We start from the raw sequence: 21,913 nt of genomic DNA, 5'->3' as shown, positions 1-21,913 counted from the left end.
TCTTGATACCACTTAAATCAAGAGTGGTCGATAATTAAAAATGAAGTAAAGTGGAAGGAAAAAATGGAAGGAAACTCCTCCATTATTCAAACTTGTTATATCATCTTCTTCAAGTAGAATTTTTTCGAATTGAGCCGATGATAATATAAAATATATAGCATATAGCTTAGAAAAAATAGCATAGATGATTTTGATTTTCTAATTTTCAATTGATTATCTAAATCCTCAAATTTTTTTATATAAATTGGTCTAAAATATTATTGTTTTTTTGTTACAGTTCTCACGACAATGACGACAAAAGACGTTGCATCAACTTCTGTTAATGCCAATCCTGTGAAAGTTACTGTAGCATGGGATTACCAGAACATGAAGAACGCTAGAAGCTGATATAGTGATCGTAGGTGTTGGTGCTAGACCTATTATATCACTCTTTAAAGGGCAAGTTGAAGAGGAAAAGGGCAGTTTGAAGGTTTGCGATTTAAAATACTTCATTTGTTGCACTATCTGAGATAGTTTGTGAAGTTTTTTTTTTGCGTTAACTCATGAGATATTTCTTCGAATGCAGACTGATGCATTCTTCAAAACGAACGTTCCGGATGTATACGCCATTGGTGATATAGCCACATTCCCAATGAAACTCTACAATCAAATGAGACGTGTTGAACACGTTGACCATGCTCGCAAGTCCGCTGAACAGGCCGTTAAGGTAATAAAGCGATAACACGAATAAGATTTATAGAATCCAAATTGAATCAATTGTATGGCTTTTGTAGGCAATCAAGGCCGCAGAAGAAGGGAAATCGATTCCTGAATATGACTATCTTCCATACTTTTACTCTCGAGCCTTTGATCTCTCATGGCAATTCTATGGTGACAACGTTGGAGAAACCGTTTTGTTTGGAGATAATGACCCAAAATCGCCGAAGCCGAAATTCGGAAGCTATTGGATTAAAGAAAGGAAATTGATTGGAGCGTTTTTGGAAGGTGGAACTTTTGAAGAGAACAAGGCAATTGCTAAGGTCGCGCGAACGCAGCCTTCTGTTGAGAGCCTTGACGTGTTGTCTAAGGAAGGACTTTCCTTCGCCAGCAAAATTTAGAAAAGAAAACCAAATTGCTTCTAGGTTCTGACTTCTGTTGTGTGTTTGTGTGAGCTGTCTTGAGATTGAATGGCTTTATGCCATTTCGCTACTTAAAAAAAAAATCTACATTTTGGTTTTAGTTGTATTGGTTGCTTGGATTGTTTGGCTTAGAAATAAGAAAGGAGAAATTTGTTGTGTAAATTGTCCCACATCGACAATTACTAGGAAAGAAGAATGTGAGAACCCAATATAAATAGGGTGGTGTGCTCCTCAGTATTTATCGAGTATAGCCACACTGATAGGCCCACTAAGAATTTAACTTGGTGAGTTTCAAATAAGCCCGATGTAACCAGCGTATCCTCGGGTATTGTCATTAGACCGGGAGGTTAATCGATTTAAAATAGTTCCCCGATCTATCTGACCGATTCAGTTCAAATTGCAGCCGTCGGTCACCGCCTAACGTTTAACCGACCGGCCGGTTAATCTGTTAGGTTCCCGATTTATAGAGCATGGCTCATGCTATATGGTCCTTGTCTAGAGGCATCTTGATACCACTTAAATCAAGAGTGGTCGATAATTAAAAATGAAGTAAAGTGGAAGGAAAAAATGGAAGGAAACTCCTCCATTATTCAAACTTGTTATATCATCTTCTTCAAGTAGAATTTTTTCGAATTGAGCCGATGATAATATAAAATATATAGCATATAGCTTAGAAAAAATAGCATAGATGATTTTGATTTTCTAATTTTCAATTGATTATCTAAATCCTCAAATTTTTTTATATAAATTGGTCTAAAATATTATTGTTTTTTTGTTACAGTTCTCACGACAATGACGACAAAAGACGTTGCATCAACTTCTGTTAATGCCAATGCTGTGAAAGTTACTGTAGCATGGGATTACCAGAACATGAAGAACGCTAGAAGCTGATATAGTGATCGTAGGTGTTGGTGCTAGACCTATTATATCACTCTTTAAAGGGCAAGTTGAAGAGGAAAAGGGCAGTTTGAAGGTTTGCGATTTAAAATACTTCATTTGTTGCACTATCTGAGATAGTTTGTGAAGTTTTTTTTTTGCGTTAACTCATGAGATATTTCTTCGAATGCAGACTGATGCATTCTTCAAAACGAACGTTCCGGATGTATACGCCATTGGTGATATAGCCACATTCCCAATGAAACTCTACAATCAAATGAGACGTGTTGTACACGTTGACCATGCTCGCAAGTCTGCTGAACAGGCCGTTAAGGTAATAAAGCGATAACACGAATAAGATTTATAGAATCCAAATTGAATCAATTGTATGGCTTTTGTAGGCAATCAAGGCCGCAGAAGAAGGGAAATCGATTCCTGAATATGACTATCTTCCATACTTTTACTCTCGAGCCTTTGATCTCTCATGGCAATTCTATGGTGACAACGTTGGAGAAACCGTTTTGTTTGGAGAAAATGACCCAAAATCGCCGAAGCCGAAATTCGGAAGCTATTGGATTAAAGAAGGGAAATTGATTGGAGCGTTTTTGGAAGGTGGAACTTTTGAAGAGAACAAGGCAATTGCTAAGGTCGCGCGAACGCAGCCTTCTGTTGAGAGCCTTGACGTGTTGTCTAAGGAAGGACTTTCCTTCGCCAGCAAAATTTAGAAAAGAAAACCAAATTGCTTCTAGGTTCTGACTTCTGTTGTGTGTTTGTGTGAGCTGTCTTGAGATTGAATGGCTTTATGCCATTTCGCTACTTAAAAAAAAATCTACATTTTGGTTTTAGTTGTATTGGTTGTTTGGATTGTTTGGCTTAGAAATAAGAAAGGAGAAATTTGTTGTGTAAATTGTCCCACATCGACAATTACTAGGAAAGAAGAATGTGAGAACCCAATATAAATAGGGTGGTGTGCTCCTCAGTATTTATCGAGTATAGCCACACTGATAGGCCCACTAAGAATTTAACTTGGTGAGTTTCAAATAAGCCCGATGTAACCAGCGTATCCTCGGGTATTGTCATTAGACCGGGAGGTTAATCGATTTAAAATCGTTCCCCGATCTATCTGACCGATTCAGTTCAAATTGCAGCCGTCGGTCACCGCCTAACGTTTAACCGACCGGCCGGTTAATCTGTTAGGTTCCCGATTTATAGAGCATGGCTCATGCTATATGGTCCTTGTCTAGAGGCATCTTGATACCACTTAAATCAAGAGTGGTCGATAATTAAAAATGAAGTAAAGTGGAAGGAAAAAATGGAAGGAAACTCCTCCATTATTCAAACTTGTTATATCATCTTCTTCAAGTAGAATTTTTTCGAATTGAGCCGATGATAATATAAAATATATAGCATATAGCTTAGAAAAAATAGCATAGATGATTTTGATTTTCTAATTTTCAATTGATTATCTAAATCCTCAAATTTTTTTATATAAATTGGTCTAAAATATTATTGTTTTTTTGTTACAGTTCTCACGACAATGACGACAAAAGACGTTGCATCAACTTCTGTTAATGCCAATGCTGTGAAAGTTACTGTAGCATGGGATTACCAGAACATGAAGAACGCTAGAAGCTGATATAGTGATCGTAGGTGTTGGTGCTAGACCTATTATATCACTCTTTAAAGGGCAAGTTGAAGAGGAAAAGGGCGGTTTGAAGGTTTGCGATTTAAAATACTTCATTTGTTGCACTATCTGAGATAGTTTGTGAAGTTTTTTTTTTGCGTTAACTCATGAGATATTTCTTCGAATGCAGACTGATGCATTCTTCAAAACGAACGTTCCGGATGTATACGCCATTGGTGATATAGCCACATTCCCAATGAAACTCTACAATCAAATGAGACGTGTTGAACACGTTGACCATGCTCGCAAGTCCGCTGAACAGGCCGTTAAGGTAATAAAGCGATAACACGAATGAGATTTATAGAATCCAAATTGAATCAATTGTATGGCTTTTGTAGGCAATCAAGGCCGCAGAAGAAGGGAAATCGATTCCTGAATATGACTATCTTCCATACTTTTACTCTCGAGCCTTTGATCTCTCATGGCAATTCTATGGTGACAACGTTGGAGAAACCGTTTTGTTTGGAGAAAATGACCCAAAATCGCCGAAGCCGAAATTCGGAAGCTATTGGATTAAAGAAGGGAAATTGATTGGAGCGTTTTTGGAAGGTGGAACTTTTGAAGAGAACAAGGCAATTGCTAAGGTCGCGCGAACGCAGCCTTCTGTTGAGAGCCTTGACGTGTTGTCTAAGGAAGGACTTTCCTTCGCCAGCAAAATTTAGAAAAGAAAACCAAATTGCTTCTAGGTTCTGACTTCTGTTGTGTGTTTGTGTGAGCTGTCTTGAGATTGAATGGCTTTATGTCATTTCGCTACTTAAAAAAAAAATCTACATTTTGGTTTTAGTTGTATTGGTTGCTTGGATTGTTTGGCTTAGAAATAAGAAAGGAGAAATTTGTTGTGTAAATTGTCCCACATCGACAATTACTAGGAAAGAAGAATGTGAGAACCCAATATAAATAGGGTGGTGTGCTCCTCAGTATTTATCGAGTATAGCCACACTGATAGGCCCACTAAGAATTTAACTTGGTGAGTTTCAAATAAGCCCGATGTAACCAGCGTATCCTCGGGTATTGTCATTAGACCGGGAGGTTAATCGATTTAAAATAGTTCCCCGATCTATCTGACCGATTCAGTTCAAATTGCAGCCGTCGGTCACCGCCTAACGTTTAACCGACCGGCCGGTTAATCTGTTAGGTTCCCGATTTATAGAGCATGGCTCATGCTATATGGTCCTTGTCTAGAGGCATCTTGATACCACTTAAATCAAGAGTGGTCGATAATTAAAAATGAAGTAAAGTGGAAGGAAAAAATGGAAGGAAACTCCTCCATTATTCAAACTTGTTATATCATCTTCTTCAAGTAGAATTTTTTCGAATTGAGCCGATGATAATATAAAATATATAGCATATAGCTTAGAAAAAATAGCATAGATGATTTTGATTTTCTAATTTTCAATTGATTATCTAAATCCTCAAATTTTTTTATATAAATTGGTCTAAAATATTATTGTTTTTTTGTTACAGTTCTCACGACAATGACGACAAAAGACGTTGCATCAACTTCTGTTAATGCCAATGCTGTGAATGTTACTGTAGCATGGGATTACCAGAACATGAAGAACGCTAGAAGATGATATAGTGATCGTAGGTGTTGGTGCTAGACCTATTATATCACTCTTTAAAGGGCAAGTTGAAGAGGAAAAGGGCAGTTTGAAGGTTTGCGATTTAAAATACTTCATTTGTTGCACTATCTGAGATAGTTTGTGAAGTTTTTTTTTTGCGTTAACTCATGAGATATTTCTTCGAATGCAGACTGATGCATTCTTCAAAACGAACGTTCCGGATGTATACGCCATTGGTGATATAGCCACATTCCCAATGAAACTCTACAATCAAATGAGACGTGTTGAACACGTTGACCATGCTCGCAAGTCCGCTGAACAGGCCGTTAAGGTAATAAAGCGATAACACGAATAAGATTTATAGAATCCAAATTGAATCAATTGTATGGCTTTTGTAGGCAATCAAGGCCGCAGAAGAAGGGAAATCGATTCCTGAATATGACTATCTTCCATACTTTTACTCTCGAGCCTTTGATCTCTCATGGCAATTCTATGGTGACAACGTTGGAGAAACCGTTTTGTTTGGAGATAATGACCCAAAATCGCCGAAGCCGAAATTCGGAAGCTATTGGATTAAAGAAAGGAAATTGATTGGAGCGTTTTTGGAAGGTGGAACTTTTGAAGAGAACAAGGCAATTGCTAAGGTCGCGCGAACGCAGCCTTCTGTTGAGAGCCTTGACGTGTTGTCTAAGGAAGGACTTTCCTTCGCCAGCAAAATTTAGAAAAGAAAACCAAATTGCTTCTAGGTTCTGACTTCTGTTGTGTGTTTGTGTGAGCTGTCTTGAGATTGAATGGCTTTATGCCATTTCGCTACTTAAAAAAAAATCTACATTTTGGTTTTGGTTGTATTGGTTGCTTGGATTGTTTGGCTTAGAAATAAGAAAGGAGAAATTTGTTGTGTAAATTGTCCCACATCGATAATTACTAGGAAAGAAGAATGTGAGAACCCAATATAAATAGGGTGGTGTGCTCCTCAGTATTTATCGAGTATAGCCACACTGATAGGCCCACTAAGAATTTAACTTGGTGAGTTTCAAATAAGCCCGATGTAACCAGCGTATCCTCGGGTATTGTCATTAGACCGGGAGGTTAATCGATTTAAAATCGTTCCCCGATCTATCTGACCGATTCAGTTCAAATTGCAGCCGTCGGTCACCGCCTAACGTTTAACCGACCGGCCGGTTAATCTGTTAGGTTCCCGATTTATAGAGCATGGCTCATGCTATATGGTCCTTGTCTAGAGGCATCTTGATACCACTTAAATCAAGAGTGGTCGATAATTAAAAATGAAGTAAAGTGGAAGGAAAAACCTCCATTATTCAAACTTGTTATATCATCTTCTTCAAGTAGAATTTTTTCGAATTGAGCCGATGATAATATAAAATATATAGCATATAGCTTAGAAAAAATAGCATAGATGATTTTGATTTTCTAATTTTCAATTGATTATCTAAATCCTCAAATTTTTTTATATAAATTGATATAAATTGGTCTAAAATATTATTGTTTTTTGTTACAGTTCTCACGACAATGACGACAAAAGACGTTGCATCAACTTCTGTTAATGCCAATGCTGTGAAAGTTACTGTAGCATGGGATTACCAGAACATGAAGAACGCTAGAAGCTGATATAGTGATCGTAGTTGTTGGTGCTAGACCTATTATATCACTCTTTAAAGGGCAAGTTGAAGAGGAAAAGGGCGGTTTGAAGGTTTGCGATTTAAAATACTTCATTTGTTGCACTATCTGAGATAGTTTGTGAAGTTTTTTTTTTGCGTTAACTCATGAGATATTTCTTCGAATGCAGACTGATGCATTCTTCAAAACGAACGTTCCGGATGTATACGCCATTGGTGATATAGCCACATTCCCAATGAAACTCTACAATCAAATGAGACGTGTTGAACACGTTGACCATGCTCGCAAGTCCGCTGAACAGGCCGTTAAGGTAATAAAGCGATAACACGAATGAGATTTATAGAATCCAAATTGAATCAATTGTATGGCTTTTGTAGGCAATCAAGGCCGCAGAAGAAGGGAAATCGATTCCTGAATATGACTATCTTCCATACTTTTACTCTCGAGCCTTTGATCTCTCATGGCAATTCTATGGTGACAACGTTGGAGAAACCTTTTTGTTTGGAGATAATGACCCAAAATCGCCGAAGCCGAAATTCGGAAGCTATTGGATTAAATAAGGGAAATTGATTGGAGCGTTTTTGGAAGGTGGAACTTTTGAAGAGAACAAGGCAATTGCTAAGGTCGCGCGAACGCAGCCTTCTGTTGAGAGCCTTGACGTGTTGTCTAAGGAAGGACTTTCCTTCGCCAGCAAAATTTAGAAAAGAAAACCAAATTGCTTCTAGGTTCTGACTTCTGTTGTGTGTTTGTGTGAGCTGTCTTGAGATTGAATGGCTTTATGCCATTTCGCTACTTAAAAAAAAAATCTACATTTTGGTTTTAGTTGTATTGGTTGCTTGGATTGTTTGGCTTAGAAATAAGAAAGGAGAAATTTGTTGTGTAAATTGTCCCACATCGACAATTACTAGGAAAGAAGAATGTGAGAACCCAATATAAATAGGGTGGTGTGCTCCTCAGTATTTATCGAGTATAGCCACACTGATAGGCCCACTAAGAATTTAACTTGGTGAGTTTCAAATAAGCCCGATGTAACCAGCGTATCCTCGGGTATTGTCATTAGACCGGGAGGTTAATCGATTTAAAATCGTTCCCCGATCTATCTGACCGATTCAGTTCAAATTGCAGCCGTCGGTCACCGCCTAACGTTTAACCGACCGGCCGGTTAATCTGTTAGGTTCCCGATTTATAGAGCATGGCTCATGCTATATGGTCCTTGTCTAGAGGCATCTTGATACCACTTAAATCAAGAGTGGTCGATAATTAAAAGTGAAGTAAAGTGGAAGGAAAAAATGGAAGGAAACTCCTCCATTATTCAAACTTGTTATATCATCTTCTTCCAGTAGAATTTTTTCGAATTGAGACGATGATAATATAAAATATATAGCATATAGCTTAGAAAAAATAGCATAGATGATTTTGATTTTCTAATTTTCAATTGATTATCTAAATCCTCAAATTTTTTTATATAAATTGGTCTAAAATATTATTGTTTTTTGTTACAGTTCTCACGACAATGACGACAAAAGACGTTGCATCAACTTCTGTTAATGCCAATGCTGTGAAAGTTACTGTAGCATGGGATTACCAGAACATGAAGAACGCTAGAAGCTGATATAGTGATCGTAGGTGTTGGTGCTAGACCTATTATATCACTCTTTAAAGGGCAAGTTGAAGAGGAAAAGGGCAGTTTGAAGGTTTGCGATTTAAAATACTTCATTTGTTGCACTATCTGAGATAGTTTGTGAAGTTTTTTTTTTGCGTTAACTCATGAGATATTTCTTCGAATGCAGACTGATGCATTCTTCAAAACGAACGTTCCGGATGTATACGCCATTGGTGATATAGCCACATTCCCAATGAAACTCTACAATCAAATGAGACGTGTTGAACACGTTGACCATGCTCGCAAGTCCGCTGAACAGGCCGTTAAGGTAATAAAGCGATAACACGAATGAGATTTATAGAATCCAAATTGAATCAATTGTATGGCTTTTGTAGGCAATCAAGGCCGCAGAAGAAGGGAAATCGATTCCTGAATATGACTATCTTCCATACTTTTACTCTCGAGCCTTTGATCTCTCATGGCAATTCTATGGTGACAACGTTGGAGAAACCGTTTTGTTTGGAGATAATGACCCAAAATCGCCGAAGCCGAAATTCGGAAGCTATTGGATTAAAGAAGGGAAATTGATTGGAGCGTTTTTGGAAGGTGGAACTTTTGAAGAGAACAAGGCAATTGCTAAGGTCGCGCGAACGCAGCCTTCTGTTGAGAGCCTTGACGTGTTGTCTAAGGAAGGACTTTCCTTCGCCAGCAAAATTTAGAAAAGAAAACCAAATTGCTTCTAGGTTCTGACTTCTGTTGTGTGTTTGTGTGAGCTGTCTTGAGATTGAATGGCTTTATGCCATTTCGCTACTTAAAAAAAAAATCTACATTTTGGTTTTAGTTGTATTGGTTGCTTGGATTGTTTGGCTTAGAAATAAGAAAGGAGAAATTTGTTGTGTAAATTGTCCCACATCGACAATTACTAGGAAAGAAGAATGTGAGAACCCAATATAAATAGGGTGGTGTGCTCCTCAGTATTTATCGAGTATAGCCACACTGATAGGCCCACTAAGAATTTAACTTGGTGAGTTTCAAATAAGCCCGATGTAACCAGCGTATCCTCGGGTATTGTCATTAGACCGGGAGGTTAATCGATTTAAAATAGTTCCCCGATCTATCTGACCGATTCAGTTCAAATTGCAGCCGTCGGTCACCGCCTAACGTTTAACCGACCGGCCGGTTAATCTGTTAGGTTCCCGATTTATAGAGCATGGCTCATGCTATATGGTCCTTGTCTAGAGGCATCTTGATACCACTTAAATCAAGAGTGGTCGATAATTAAAAATGAAGTAAAGTGGAAGGAAAAAATGGAAGGAAACTCCTCCATTATTCAAACTTGTTATATCATCTTCTTCAAGTAGAATTTTTTCGAATTGAGCCGATGATAATATAAAATATATAGCATATAGCTTAGAAAAAATAGCATAGATGATTTTGATTTTCTAATTTTCAATTGATTATCTAAATCCTCAAATTTTTTTATATAAATTGGTCTAAAATATTATTGTTTTTTTGTTACAGTTCTCACGACAATGACGACAAAAGACGTTGCATCAACTTCTGTTAATGCCAATGCTATGAAAGTTACTGTAGCATGGGATTACCAGAACATGAAGAACGCTAGAAGCTGATATAGTGATCGTAGGTGTTGGTGCTAGACCTATTATATCACTCTTTAAAGGGCAAGTTGAAGAGGAAAAGGGCGGTTTGAAGGTTTGCGATTTAAAATACTTCATTTGTTGCACTATCTGAGATAGTTTGTGAAGTTTTTTTTTTGCGTTAACTCATGAGATATTTCTTCGAATGCAGACTGATGCATTCTTCAAAACGAACGTTCCGGATGTATACGCCATTGGTGATATAGCCACATTCCCAATGAAACTCTACAATCAAATGAGACGTGTTGTACACGTTGACCATGCTCGCAAGTCTGCTGAACAGGCCGTTAAGGTAATAAAGCGATAACACGAATGAGATTTATATAATCCAAATTGAATCAATTGTATGGCTTTTGTAGGCAATCAAGGCCGCAGAAGAATGGAAATCAATTCCTGAATATGACTATCTTCCATACTTTTACTCTCGAGCCTTTGATCTCTCATGGCAATTCTATGGTGACAACGTTGGAGAAACCGTTTTGTTTGGAGATAATGACCCAAAATCGCCGAAGCCAAAATTCGGAAGCTATTGGATTAAAGAAGGGAAATTGATTGGAGCGTTTTTGGAAGGTGGAACTTTTGAAGAGAACAAGGCAATTGCTAAGGTCGCGCGAACGCAGCCTTCTGTTGAGAGCTTGACGTGTTGTCTAAGGAAGGACTTTCCTTCGCCAGCAAAATTTAGAAAAGAAAACCAAATTGCTTCTAGGTTCTGACTTCTGTTGTGTGTTTGTGTGAGCTGTCTTGAGATTGAATGGCTTTATGCCATTTCGCTACTTAAAAAAAAAATCTACATTTTGGTTTTAGTTGTATTGGTTGCTTGGATTGTTTGGCTTAGAAATAAGAAAGGAGAAATTTGTTGTGTAAATTGTCCCACATCGACAATTACTAGGAAAGAAGAATGTGAGAACCCAATATAAATAGGGTGGTGTGCTCCTCAGTATTTATCGAGTATAGCCACACTGATAGGCCCACTAAGAATTTAACTTGGTGAGTTTCAAATAAGCCCGATGTAACCAGCGTATCCTCGGGTATTGTCATTAGACCGGGAGGTTAATCGATTTAAAATCGTTCCCCGATCTATCTGACCGATTCAGTTCAAATTGCAGCCGTCGGTCACCGCCTAACGTTTAACCGACCGGCCGGTTAATCTGTTAGGTTCCCGATTTATAGAGCATGGCTCATGCTATATGGTCCTTGTCTAGAGGCATCTTGATACCACTTAAATCAAGAGTGGTCGATAATTAAAAATGAAGTAAAGTGGAAGGAAAAAATGGAAGGAAACTCCTCCATTATTCAAACTTGTTATATCATCTTCTTCAAGTAGAATTTTTTCGAATTGAGCCGATGATAATATAAAATATATAGCATATAGCTTAGAAAAAATAGCATAGATGATTTTGATTTTCTAATTTTCAATTGATTATCTAAATCCTCAAATTTTTTTATATAAATTGGTCTAAAATATTATTGTTTTTTTGTTACAGTTCTCACGACAATGACGACAAAAGACGTTGCATCAACTTCTGTTAATGCCAATGCTGTGAAAGTTACTGTAGCATGGGATTACCAGAACATGAAGAACGCTAGAAGCTGATATAGTGATCGTAGGTGTTGGTGCTAGACCTATTATATCACTCTTTAAAGGGCAAGTTGAAGAGGAAAAGGGCGGTTTGAAGGTTTGCGATTTAAAATACTTCATTTGTTGCACTATCTGAGATAGTTTGTGAAGTTTTTTTTTTGCGTTAACTCATGAGATATTTCTTCGAATGCAGACTGATGCATTCTTCAAAACGAACGTTCCGGATGTATACGCCATTGGTGATATAGCCACATTCCCAATGAAACTCTACAATCAAATGAGACGTGTTGTACACGTTGACCATGCTCGCAAGTCTGCTGAACAGGCCGTTAAGGTAATAAAGCGATAACACGAATGAGATTTATAGAATCCAAATTGAATCAATTGTATGGCTTTTGTAGGCAATCAAGGCCGCAGAAGAAGGGAAATCGATTCCTGAATATGACTATCTTCCATACTTTTACTCTCGAGCCTTTGATCTCTCATGGCAATTCTATGGTGACAACGTTGGAGAAACCGTTTTGTTTGGAGATAATGACCCAAAATCGCCGAAGCCGAAATTCGGAAGCTATTGGATTAAATAAGGGAAATTGATTGGAGCGTTTTTGGAAGGTGGAACTTTTGAAGAGAACAAGGCAATTGCTAAGGTCGCGCGAACGCAGCCTTCTGTTGAGAGCCTTGACGTGTTGTCTAAGGAAGGACTTTCCTTCGCCAGCAAAATTTAGAAAAGAAAACCAAATTGCTTCTAGGTTCTGACTTCTGTTGTGTGTTTGTGTGAGCTGTCTTGAGATTGAATGGCTTTATGCCATTTCGCTACTTAAAAAAAAAATCTACATTTTGGTTTTGGTTGTATTGGTTGCTTGGATTGTTTGGCTTAGAAATAAGAAAGGAGAAATTTGTTGTGTAAATTGTCCCACATCGACAATTACTAGGAAAGAAGAATGTGAGAACCCAATATAAATAGGGTGGTGTGCTCCTCAGTATTAGTAAGCCACACTGATAGGCCCACTAAGAATTTAACTTGGTGAGTTTCAAATAAGCCCGATGTAACCAGCGTATCCTCGGGTATTTTCATTAGACCGGGAGGTTAATCGATTTAAAATCGTTCCCCGATCTATCTGACCGATTCAGTTCAAATTGCAGCCGTCGGTTACCGCCTAACGTTTAACCGACCGGCCGGTTAATCTGTTAGGTTCCCGATTTATAGAGCATGGCTCATGCTATATGGTCCTTGTCTGGAGGCATCTTGATACCACTTAAATCAAGAGTGGTCGATAATTAAAAATGAAGTAAAGTGGAAGGAAAAAATGGAAGGAAACTCCTCCATTATTCAAACTTGTTATATCATCTTCTTCAAGTAGAATTTTTTCGAATTGAGCCGATGATAATATAAAATATATAGCATATAGCTTAGAAAAAATAGCATAGATGATTTTGATTTTCTAATTTTCAATTGATTATCTAAATCCTCAAATTTTTTTATATAAATTGGTCTAAAATATTATTGTTTTTTTGTTACAGTTCTCACGACAATGACGACAAAAGACGTTGCATCAACTTCTGTTAATGCCAATGCTGTGAATGTTACTGTAGCATGGGATTACCAGAACATGAAGAACGCTAGAAGATGATATAGTGATCGTAGGTGTTGGTGCTAGACCTATTATATCACTCTTTAAAGGGCAAGTTGAAGAGGAAAAGGGCAGTTTGAAGGTTTGCGATTTAAAATACTTCATTTGTTGCACTATCTGAGATAGTTTGTGAAGTTTTTTTTTTTGCGTTAACTCATGAGATATTTCTTCGAATGCAGACTGATGCATTCTTCAAAACGAACGTTCCGGATGTATACACCATTGGTGATATAGCAACATTCCCAATGAAACTCTACAATCAAATGAGACGTGTTGAACACATTGACCATGCTCGCAAGTCCGCTGAACAGGCCGTTAAGGTAATAAAGCGATAACACGAATGAGATTTATAGAATCCAAATTGAATCAATTGTATGGCTTTTGTAGGCAATCAAGGCCGCAGAAGAAGGGAAATCGATTCCTGAATATGACTATCTTCCATACTTTTACTCTCGAGCCTTTGATCTCTCATGGCAATTCTATGGTGACAACGTTGGAGAAACCGTTTTGTTTGGAGATAATGAACCAAAATCGCCGAAGCCAAAATTCGGAAGCTATTGGATTAAAGAAAGGAAATTGATTGGAGCGTTTTTGGAAGGTGGAACTTTTGAAGAGAACAAGGCAATTGCTAAGGTCGCGCGAACGCAGCCTTCTGTTGAGAGCCTTGACGTGTTGTCTAAGGAAGGACTTTCCTTCGCCAGCAAAATTTAGAAAAGAAAACCAAATTGCTTCTAGGTTCTGACTTCTGTTGTGTGTTTGTGTGAGCTGTCTTGAGATTGAATGGCTTTATGCCATTTCGCTACTTAAAAAAAAAATCTACATTTTGGTTTTAGTTGTATTGGTTGCTTGGATTGTTTGGCTTAGAAATAAGAAAGGAGAAATTTGTTGTGTAAATTGTCCCACATCGACAATTACTAGGAAAGAAGAATGTGAGAACCCAATATAAATAGGGTGGTGTGCTCCTCAGTATTTATCGAGTATAGCCACACTGATAGGCCCACTAAGAATTTAACTTGGTGAGTTTCAAATAAGCCCGATGTAACCAGCGTATCCTCGGGTATTGTCATTAGACCGGGAGGTTAATCGATTTAAAATCGTTCCCCGATCTATCTGACCGATTCAGTTCAAATTGCAGCCGTCGGTCACCGCCTAACGTTTAACCGACCGGCCGGTTAATCTGTTAGGTTCCCGATTTATAGAGCATGGCTCATGCTATATGGTCCTTGTCTAGAGGCATCTTGATACCACTTAAATCAAGAGTGGTCGATAATTAAAAATGCAGTAAAGTGGAAGGAAAAAATGGAAGGAAACTCCTCCATTATTCAAACTTGTTATATCATCTTCTTCCAGTAGAATTTTTTCGAATTGAGACGATGATAATATAAAATATATAGCATATAGCTTAGAAAAAATAGTATAGATGATTTTGATTTTCTAATTTTCAATTGATTATCTAAATCCTCAAATTTTTTTATATAAATTGGTCTAAAATATTATTGTTTTTTGTTACAGTTCTCACGACAATGACGACAAAAGACGTTGCATCAACTTCTGTTAATGCCAATGCTGTGAAAGTTACTGTAGCATGGGATTACCAGAACATGAAGAACGCTAGAAGCTGATATAGTGATCGTAGGTGTTGGTGCTAGACCTATTATATCACTCTTTAAAGGGCAAGTTGAAGAGGAAAACGGCGGTTTGAAGGTTTGCGATTTAAAATACTTCATTTGTTGCAGTATCTGAGATAGTTTGTGAAGTTTTTTTTTTTGCGTTAACTCATGAGATATTTCTTCGAATGCAGACTGATGCATTCTTCAAAACAAACGTTCCGGATGTATACGCCATTGGTGATATAGCCACATTCCCAATGAAACTCTACAATCAAATGAGACGTGTTGAACACGTTGACCATGCTCGCAAGTCCGCTGAACAGGCCGTTAAGGTAATAAAGCGATAACACGAATGAGATTTATAGAATCCAAATTGAATCAATTGTATGGCTTTTGTGGGCAATCAAGGCCGCAGAAGAAGGGAAATCGATTCCTGAATATGACTATCTTCCATACTTTTACTCTCGAGCCTTTGATCTCTCATGGCAATTCTATGGTGACAACGTTGGAGAAACCGTTTTGTTTGGAGATAATGACCCAAAATCGCCGAAGCCGAAATTCGGAAGCTATTGGATTAAAGAAAGGAAATTGATTGGAGCGTTTTTGGAAGGTGGAACTTTTGAAGAGAACAAGGCAATTGCTAAGGTCGCGCGAACGCAGCCTTCTGTTGAGAGCCTTGACGTGTTGTCTAAGGAAGGACTTTCCTTCGCCAGCAAAATTTAGAAAAGAAAACCAAATTGCTTCTAGGTTCTGACTTCTGTTGTGTGTTTGTGTGAGCTGTCTTGAGATTGAATGGCTTTATGCCATTTCGCTACTTAAAAAAAAAATCTACATTTTGGTTTTAGTTGTATTGGTTGCTTGGATTGTTTGGCTTAGAAATAAGAAAGGAGAAATTTGTTGTGTAAATTGTCCCACATCGACAATTACTAGGAAAGAAGAATGTGAGAACCCAATATAAATAGGGTGGTGTGCTCCTCAGTATTTATCGAGTATAGCCACACTGATAGGCCCACTAAGAATTTAACTTGGTGAGTTTCAAATAAGCCCGATGTAACCAGCGTATCCTCGGGTATTGTCATTAGACCGAGAGGTTAATCGATTTAAAATAGTTCCCCGATCTATCTGACCGATTCAGTTCAAATTGCAGCCGTCGGTCACCGCCTAACGTTTAACCGACCGGCCGGTTAATCTGTTAGGTTCCCGATTTATAGAGCATGGCTCATGCTATATGGTCCTTGTCTAGAGGCATCTTGATACCACTTAAATCAAGAGTGGTCGATAATTAAAAATGAAGTAAAGTGGAAGGAAAAAATGGAAGGAAACTCCTCCATTATTCAAACTTGTTATATCATCTTCTTCAAGTAGAATTTTTTCGAATTGAGCCGATGATAATATAAAATATATAGCATATAGCTTAGAAAAAATAGCATAGATGATTTTGATTTTCTAATTTTCAATTGATTATCTAAATCCTCAAATTTTTTTATATAAATTGGTCTAAAATATTATTGTTTTTTGTTACAGTTCTCACGACAATGACGACAAAAGACGTTGCATCAACTTCTGTTAATGCCAATGCTGTGAAAGTTACTGTAGCATGGGATTACCAGAACATGAAGAACGCTAGAAGCTGATATAGTGATCGTAGGTGTTGGTGCTAGACCTATTATATCACTCTTTAAAGGGCAAGTTGAAGAGGAAAAGGGCAGTTTGAAGGTTTGCGATTTAAAATACTTCATTTGTTGCACTATCTGAGATAGTTTGTGAAGTTTTTTTTTTGCGTTAACTCATGAGATATTTCTTCGAATGCAGACTGATGCATTCTTCAAAACGAACGTTCCGGATGTATACGCCATTGGTGATATAGCCACATTCCCAATGAAACTCTACAATCAAATGAGACGTGTTGAACACGTTGACCATGCTCGCAAGTCCGCTGAACAGGCCGTTAAGGTAATAAAGCGATAACACGAATGAGATTTATAGAATCCAAATTGAATCAATTATATGGCTTTTGTAGGCAATCAAGGCCGCAGAAGAAGGGAAATCGATTCCTGAATATGACTATCTTCCATACTTTTACTCTCGAGCCTTTGATCTCTCATGGCAATTCTATGGTGACAACGTTGGAGAAACCGTTTTGTTTGGAGATAATGACCCAAAATCGCCGAAGCCAAAATTCGGAAGCTATTGGATTAAAGAAAGGAAATTGATTGGAGCGTTTTTGGAAGGTGGAACTTTTGAAGAGAACAAGGCAATTGCTAAGGTCGCGCGAACGCAGCCTTCTGTTGAGAGCCTTGACGTGTTGTCTAAGGAAGGACTTTCCTTCGCCAGCAAAATTTAGAAAAGAAAACCAAATTGCTTCTAGGTTCTGACTTCTGTTGTGTGTTTGTGTGAGCTGTCTTGAGATTGAATGGCTTTATGCCATTTCGCTACTTAAAAAAAAAATCTACATTTTGGTTTTGGTTGTATTGGTTGCTTGGATTGTTTGGCTTAGAAATAAGAAAGGAGAAATTTGTTGTGTAAATTGTCCCACATCGACAATTACTAGGAAAGAAGAATGTGAGAACCCAATATAAATAGGGTGGTGTGCTCCTCAGTATTTATCGAGTATAGCCACACTGATAGGCCCACTAAGAATTTAACTTGGTGAGTTTCAAATAAGCCCGATGTAACCAGCGTATCCTCGGGTATTGTCATTAGACCGGGAGGTTAATCGATTTAAAATAGTTCCCCGATCTATCTGACCGATTCAGTTCAAATTGCAGCCGTCGGTCACCGCCTAACGTTTAACCGACCGGCCGGTTAATCTGTTAGGTTCCCGATTTATAGAGCATGGCTCATGCTATATGGTCCTTGTCTAGAGGCATCTTGATACCACTTAAATCAAGAGTGGTCGATAATTAAAAATGAAGTAAAGTGGAAGGAAAAAATGGAAGGAAACTCCTCCATTATTCAAACTTGTTATATCATCTTCTTCAAGTAGAATTTTTTCGAATTGAGCCGATGATAATATAAAATATATAGCATATAGCTTAGAAAAAATAGCATAGATGATTTTGATTTTCTAATTTTCAATTGATTATCTAAATCCTCAAATTTTTTTATATAAATTGGTCTAAAATATTATTGTTTTTTTGTTACAGTTCTCACGACAATGACGACAAAAGACGTTGCATCAACTTCTGTTAATGCCAATCCTGTGAAAGTTACTGTAGCATGGGATTACCAGAACATGAAGAACGCTAGAAGCTGATATAGTGATCGTAGGTGTTGGTGCTAGACCTATTATATCACTCTTTAAAGGGCAAGTTGAAGAGGAAAAGGGCGGTTTGAAGGTTTGCGATTTAAAATACTTCATTTGTTGCAGTATCTGAGATAGTTTGTGAAGTTTTTTTTTTGCGTTAACTCATGAGATATTTCTTCGAATGCAGACTGATGCATTCTTCAAAACGAACGTTCCGGATGTATACGCCATTGGTGATATAGCCACATTCCCAATGAAACTCTACAATCAAATGAGACGTGTTGAACACGTTGACCATGCTCGCAAGTCCGCTGAACAGGCCGTTAAGGTAATAAAGCGATAACACGAATGAGATTTATAGAATCCAAATTGAATCAATTATATGGCTTTTGTAGGCAATCAAGGCCGCAGAAGAAGGGAAATCGATTCCTGAATATGACTATCTTCCATACTTTTACTCTCGAGCCTTTGATCTCTCATGGCAATTCTATGGTGACAACGTTGGAGAAACCGTTTTGTTTGGAGATAATGACCCAAAATCGCCGAAGCCGAAATTCGGAAGCTATTGGATTAAAGAAGGGAAATTGATTGGAGCGTTTTTGGAAGGTGGAACTTTTGAAGAGAACAAGGCAATTGCTAAGGTCGCGCGAACGCAGCCTTCTGTTGAGAGCCTTGACGTGTTGTCTAAGGAAGGACTTTCCTTCGCCAGCAAAATTTAGAAAAGAAAACCAAATTGCTTCTAGGTTCTGACTTATGTTGTGTGTTTGTGTGAGCTGTCTTGAGATTGAATGGCTTTATGCCATTTCGCTACTTAAAAAAAAAATCTACATTTTGGTTTTGGTTGTATTGGTTGCTTGGATTGTTTGGCTTAGAAATAAGAAAGGAGAAATTTGTTGTGTAAATTGTCCCACATCGACAATTACTAGGAAAGAAGAATGTGAGAACCCAATATAAATAGGGTGGTGTGCTCCTCAGTATTTATCGAGTAAGCCACACTGATAGGCCCACTAAGAATTTAACTTGGTGAGTTTCAAATAAGCCCGATGTAACCAGCGTATCCTCGGGTATTGTCATTAGACCGGGAGGTTAATCGATTTAAAATCGTTCCCCGATCTATCTGACCGATTCAGTTCAAATTGCAGCCGTCGGTCACCGCCTAACGTTTAACCGACCGGCCGGTTAATCTGTTAGGTTCCCGATTTATAGAGCATGGCTCATGCTATATGGTCCTTGTCTGGAGGCATCTTGATACCACTTAAATCAAGAGTGGTTGATAATTAAAAATGAAGTAAAGTGGAAGGAAAAATGGAAGGAAACTCCTCCATTATTCAAACTTGTTATATCATCTTCTTCAAGTAGAATTTTTTCGAATTGAGCCGATGATAATATAAAATATATAGCATATAGCTTAGAAAAAATAGCATAGATGATTTTGATTTTCTAATTTTCAATTGATTATCTAAATCCTCAAATTTTTTTATATAAATTGGTCTAAAATATTATTGTTTTTTGTTACAGTTCTCACGACAATGACGACAAAAGACGTTGCATCAACTTCTGTTAATGCCAATGCTGTGAAAGTTACTGTAGCATGGGATTACCAGAACATGAAGAACGCTAGAAGCTGATATAGTGATCGTAGGTGTTGGTGCTAGACCTATTATATCACTCTTTAAAGGGCAAGTTGAAGAGGAAAAGGGCGGTTTGAAGGTTTGCGATTTAAAATACTTCATTTGTTGCACTATCTGAGATAGTTTGTGAAGTTTTTTTTTTGCGTTAACTCATGAGATATTTCTTCGAATGCAGACTGATGCATTCTTCAAAACGAACGTTCCGGATGTATACGCCATTGGTGATATAGCCACATTCCCAATGAAACTCTACAATCAAATGAGACGTGTTGTACACGTTGACCATGCTCGCAAGTCTGCTGAACAGGCCGTTAAGGTAATAAAGCGATAACACGAATGAGATTTATAGAATCCAAATTGAATCAATTGTATGGCTTTTGTAGGCAATCAAGGCCGCAGAAGAAGGGAAATCGATTCCTGAATATGACTATCTTCCATACTTTTACTCTTGAGCCTTTGATCTCTCATGGCAATTCTATGGTGACAACGTTGGAGAAACCGTTTTGTTTGGAGATAATGACCCAAAATCGCCGAAGCCGAAATTCGGAAGCTATTGGATTAAAGAAGGGAAATTGATTGGAGCGTTTTTGGAAGGTGGAACTTTTGAAGAGAACAAGGCAATTGCTAAGGTCGCGCGAACGCAGCCTTCTGTTGAGAGCCTTGACGTGTTGTCTAAGGAAGGACTTTCCTTCGCCAGCAAAATTTAGAAAAGAAAACCAAATTGCTTCTAGGTTCTGACTTATGTTGTGTGTTTGTGTGAGCTGTCTTGAGATTGAATGGCTTTATGCCATTTCGCTACTTAAAAAAAAAATCTACATTTTGGTTTTAGTTGTATTGGTTGCTTGGATTGTTTGGCTTAGAAATAAGAAAGGAGAAATTTGTTGTGTAAATTGTCCCACATCGACAATTACTAGGAAAGAAGAATGTGAGAACCCAATATAAATAGGGTGGTGTGCTCCTCAGTATTTATCGAGTATAGCCACACTGATAGGCCCACTAAGAATTTAACTTGGTGAGTTTCAAATAAGCCCGATGTAACCAGCGTATCCTCGTTTATTGTCATTAGACCGGGAGGTTAATCGATTTAAAATAGTTCCCCGATCTATCTGACCGATTCAGTTCAAATTGCAGCCGTCGGTCACCGCCTAACGTTTAACCGACCGGCCGGTTAATCTGTTAGGTTCCCGATTTATAGAGCATGGCTCATGCTATATGGTCCTTGTCTGGAGGCATCTTGATACCACTTAAATCAAGAGTGGTCGATAATAAAAATGAAGTAAAGTGGAAGGAAAAAATGGAAGGAAACTCCTCCATTATTCAAACTTGTTATATCATCTTCTTCAAGTAGAATTTTTTCGAATTGAGCCGATGATAATATAAAATATATAGCATATAGCTTAGAAAAAATAGCATAGATGATTTTGATTTTCTAATTTTCAATTGATTATCTAAATCCTCAAATTTTTTTATATAAATTGGTCTAAAATATTATTGTTTTTTTGTTACAGTTCTCACGACAATGACGACAAAAGACGTTGCATCAACTTCTGTTAATGCCAATGCTGTGAAAGTTACTGTAGCATGGGATTACCAGAACATGGAGATACCTTTTAATACTTGTTCCATAGTGCATCTAAGAAGGCAGATCGAAATTGCCCTGAAACATCTGAATCCCAATTTTGTTATTGAAAACATGTTTGCATATGGACCGGGTGATGGACGACAAGCTCAATACATTCTAACGGCTGGAGATCACACTTAAACCTATCCCAGCTATAAACAGATCGTGTGAAGTTAAAGAAGCAACATATTGTGATGGTATCGCTATACGTAATCAGCCTGGCAATCAAGGTAAAAAAAAATTCTTAATAACTTTTTTTATATACTATTTGTTTTCTGTACTAGTTAATATTGGATATTTTCCTAGGATTAACATGTTTGAATTCTTATTTTTGTTTTCTTTCACAGTGCAAACTGCGCGAAACAACAGATGTTGCTGACCTGTTTATGTCTAAGGATATGTTACTGAAAACACTGGAGGATGAACCTAACCAGTACATACTGGTCATTACTGAC

The 21,913-nt window shown here is 37.7% G+C and overlaps 10 protein-coding genes and 3 pseudogenes across 10 annotated transcripts; all 13 read left to right on the top strand.

Annotated features, from left to right (window-relative positions):
* Window positions 1-288: 288 nt before the first annotated feature.
* Window positions 289-1,144, top strand: LOC112086656 (monodehydroascorbate reductase 2-like). The gene is made up of 3 exons (XM_024155628.1): window positions 289-345; window positions 566-706; window positions 774-1,144. Exons 1-3 carry the CDS (start codon window positions 289-291, stop codon window positions 1,095-1,097), a joined length of 522 nt encoding a protein of 173 aa, XP_024011396.1. The 3' UTR covers window positions 1,098-1,144.
* A 766-nt stretch (window positions 1,145-1,910) lies between these two features.
* On the top strand, window positions 1,911-2,766 carry LOC112086655 (monodehydroascorbate reductase 2-like). The gene is made up of 3 exons (XM_024155627.1): window positions 1,911-1,967; window positions 2,188-2,328; window positions 2,396-2,766. The coding sequence occupies exons 1-3, from the start codon at window positions 1,911-1,913 to the stop codon at window positions 2,717-2,719; spliced, it is 522 nt and encodes a 173-aa protein (XP_024011395.1). The 3' UTR covers window positions 2,720-2,766.
* A 1,126-nt stretch (window positions 2,767-3,892) lies between these two features.
* On the top strand, window positions 3,893-4,387 carry LOC112086654 (monodehydroascorbate reductase 2-like). The gene is made up of 2 exons (XM_024155626.1): window positions 3,893-3,949; window positions 4,017-4,387. Exons 1-2 carry the CDS (start codon window positions 3,893-3,895, stop codon window positions 4,338-4,340), a joined length of 381 nt encoding a protein of 126 aa, XP_024011394.1. The 3' UTR covers window positions 4,341-4,387.
* Window positions 4,388-5,153: 766 nt separating this feature from the next.
* LOC112086653 (monodehydroascorbate reductase 2-like) lies at window positions 5,154-6,119 on the top strand. Its single transcript, XM_024155625.1, has 3 exons — window positions 5,154-5,210; window positions 5,431-5,571; window positions 5,639-6,119. Exons 1-3 carry the CDS (start codon window positions 5,154-5,156, stop codon window positions 5,960-5,962), a joined length of 522 nt encoding a protein of 173 aa, XP_024011393.1. The 3' UTR covers window positions 5,963-6,119.
* Window positions 6,120-6,770: 651 nt separating this feature from the next.
* LOC112086652 lies at window positions 6,771-7,626 on the top strand (annotated as a pseudogene).
* A 765-nt stretch (window positions 7,627-8,391) lies between these two features.
* On the top strand, window positions 8,392-9,247 carry LOC112086651 (monodehydroascorbate reductase 2-like). The gene is made up of 3 exons (XM_024155624.1): window positions 8,392-8,448; window positions 8,669-8,809; window positions 8,877-9,247. Exons 1-3 carry the CDS (start codon window positions 8,392-8,394, stop codon window positions 9,198-9,200), a joined length of 522 nt encoding a protein of 173 aa, XP_024011392.1. The 3' UTR covers window positions 9,201-9,247.
* A 1,127-nt stretch (window positions 9,248-10,374) lies between these two features.
* Window positions 10,375-11,733, top strand: LOC18016388 (monodehydroascorbate reductase 2). The gene is made up of 3 exons (XM_024155623.1): window positions 10,375-10,431; window positions 10,499-10,781; window positions 11,624-11,733. Exons 1-3 carry the CDS (start codon window positions 10,375-10,377, stop codon window positions 11,731-11,733), a joined length of 450 nt encoding a protein of 149 aa, XP_024011391.1.
* On the top strand, window positions 11,634-12,629 carry LOC112086816 (annotated as a pseudogene).
* Window positions 12,630-13,250: 621 nt separating this feature from the next.
* LOC112086650 (monodehydroascorbate reductase 2-like) lies at window positions 13,251-14,107 on the top strand. The gene is made up of 3 exons (XM_024155622.1): window positions 13,251-13,307; window positions 13,529-13,669; window positions 13,737-14,107. Exons 1-3 carry the CDS (start codon window positions 13,251-13,253, stop codon window positions 14,058-14,060), a joined length of 522 nt encoding a protein of 173 aa, XP_024011390.1. The 3' UTR covers window positions 14,061-14,107.
* A 764-nt stretch (window positions 14,108-14,871) lies between these two features.
* On the top strand, window positions 14,872-15,729 carry LOC112086824 (monodehydroascorbate reductase 2-like). Its single transcript, XM_024156769.1, has 3 exons — window positions 14,872-15,053; window positions 15,151-15,291; window positions 15,359-15,729. The coding sequence occupies exons 2-3, from the start codon at window positions 15,217-15,219 to the stop codon at window positions 15,680-15,682; spliced, it is 399 nt and encodes a 132-aa protein (XP_024012537.1). The 5' UTR covers window positions 14,872-15,053; window positions 15,151-15,216; the 3' UTR covers window positions 15,683-15,729.
* A 765-nt stretch (window positions 15,730-16,494) lies between these two features.
* Window positions 16,495-17,564, top strand: LOC112086649 (monodehydroascorbate reductase 2-like). Its single transcript, XM_024155621.1, has 3 exons — window positions 16,495-16,551; window positions 16,772-16,912; window positions 16,980-17,564. Exons 1-3 carry the CDS (start codon window positions 16,495-16,497, stop codon window positions 17,301-17,303), a joined length of 522 nt encoding a protein of 173 aa, XP_024011389.1. The 3' UTR covers window positions 17,304-17,564.
* A 913-nt stretch (window positions 17,565-18,477) lies between these two features.
* Window positions 18,478-18,927, top strand: LOC18016387 (monodehydroascorbate reductase 2). The gene is made up of 2 exons (XM_024155620.1): window positions 18,478-18,534; window positions 18,602-18,927. The coding sequence occupies exons 1-2, from the start codon at window positions 18,478-18,480 to the stop codon at window positions 18,923-18,925; spliced, it is 381 nt and encodes a 126-aa protein (XP_024011388.1). The 3' UTR covers window positions 18,926-18,927.
* Window positions 18,928-19,734: 807 nt separating this feature from the next.
* LOC112086840 lies at window positions 19,735-20,546 on the top strand (annotated as a pseudogene).
* Window positions 20,547-21,913: the final 1,367 nt, after the last annotated feature.

The sequence above is a fragment of the Eutrema salsugineum genome, unplaced genomic scaffold, assembly GCF_000478725.1.
Source record: "Eutrema salsugineum unplaced genomic scaffold, Eutsalg1_0 scaffold_2, whole genome shotgun sequence".
NCBI classification, from domain to species: Eukaryota; Viridiplantae; Streptophyta; class Magnoliopsida; order Brassicales; family Brassicaceae; genus Eutrema; species Eutrema salsugineum.
Note: the sequence above shows the minus strand (reverse complement) of the source record. Positions and strands in the feature narration are given on the sequence as shown.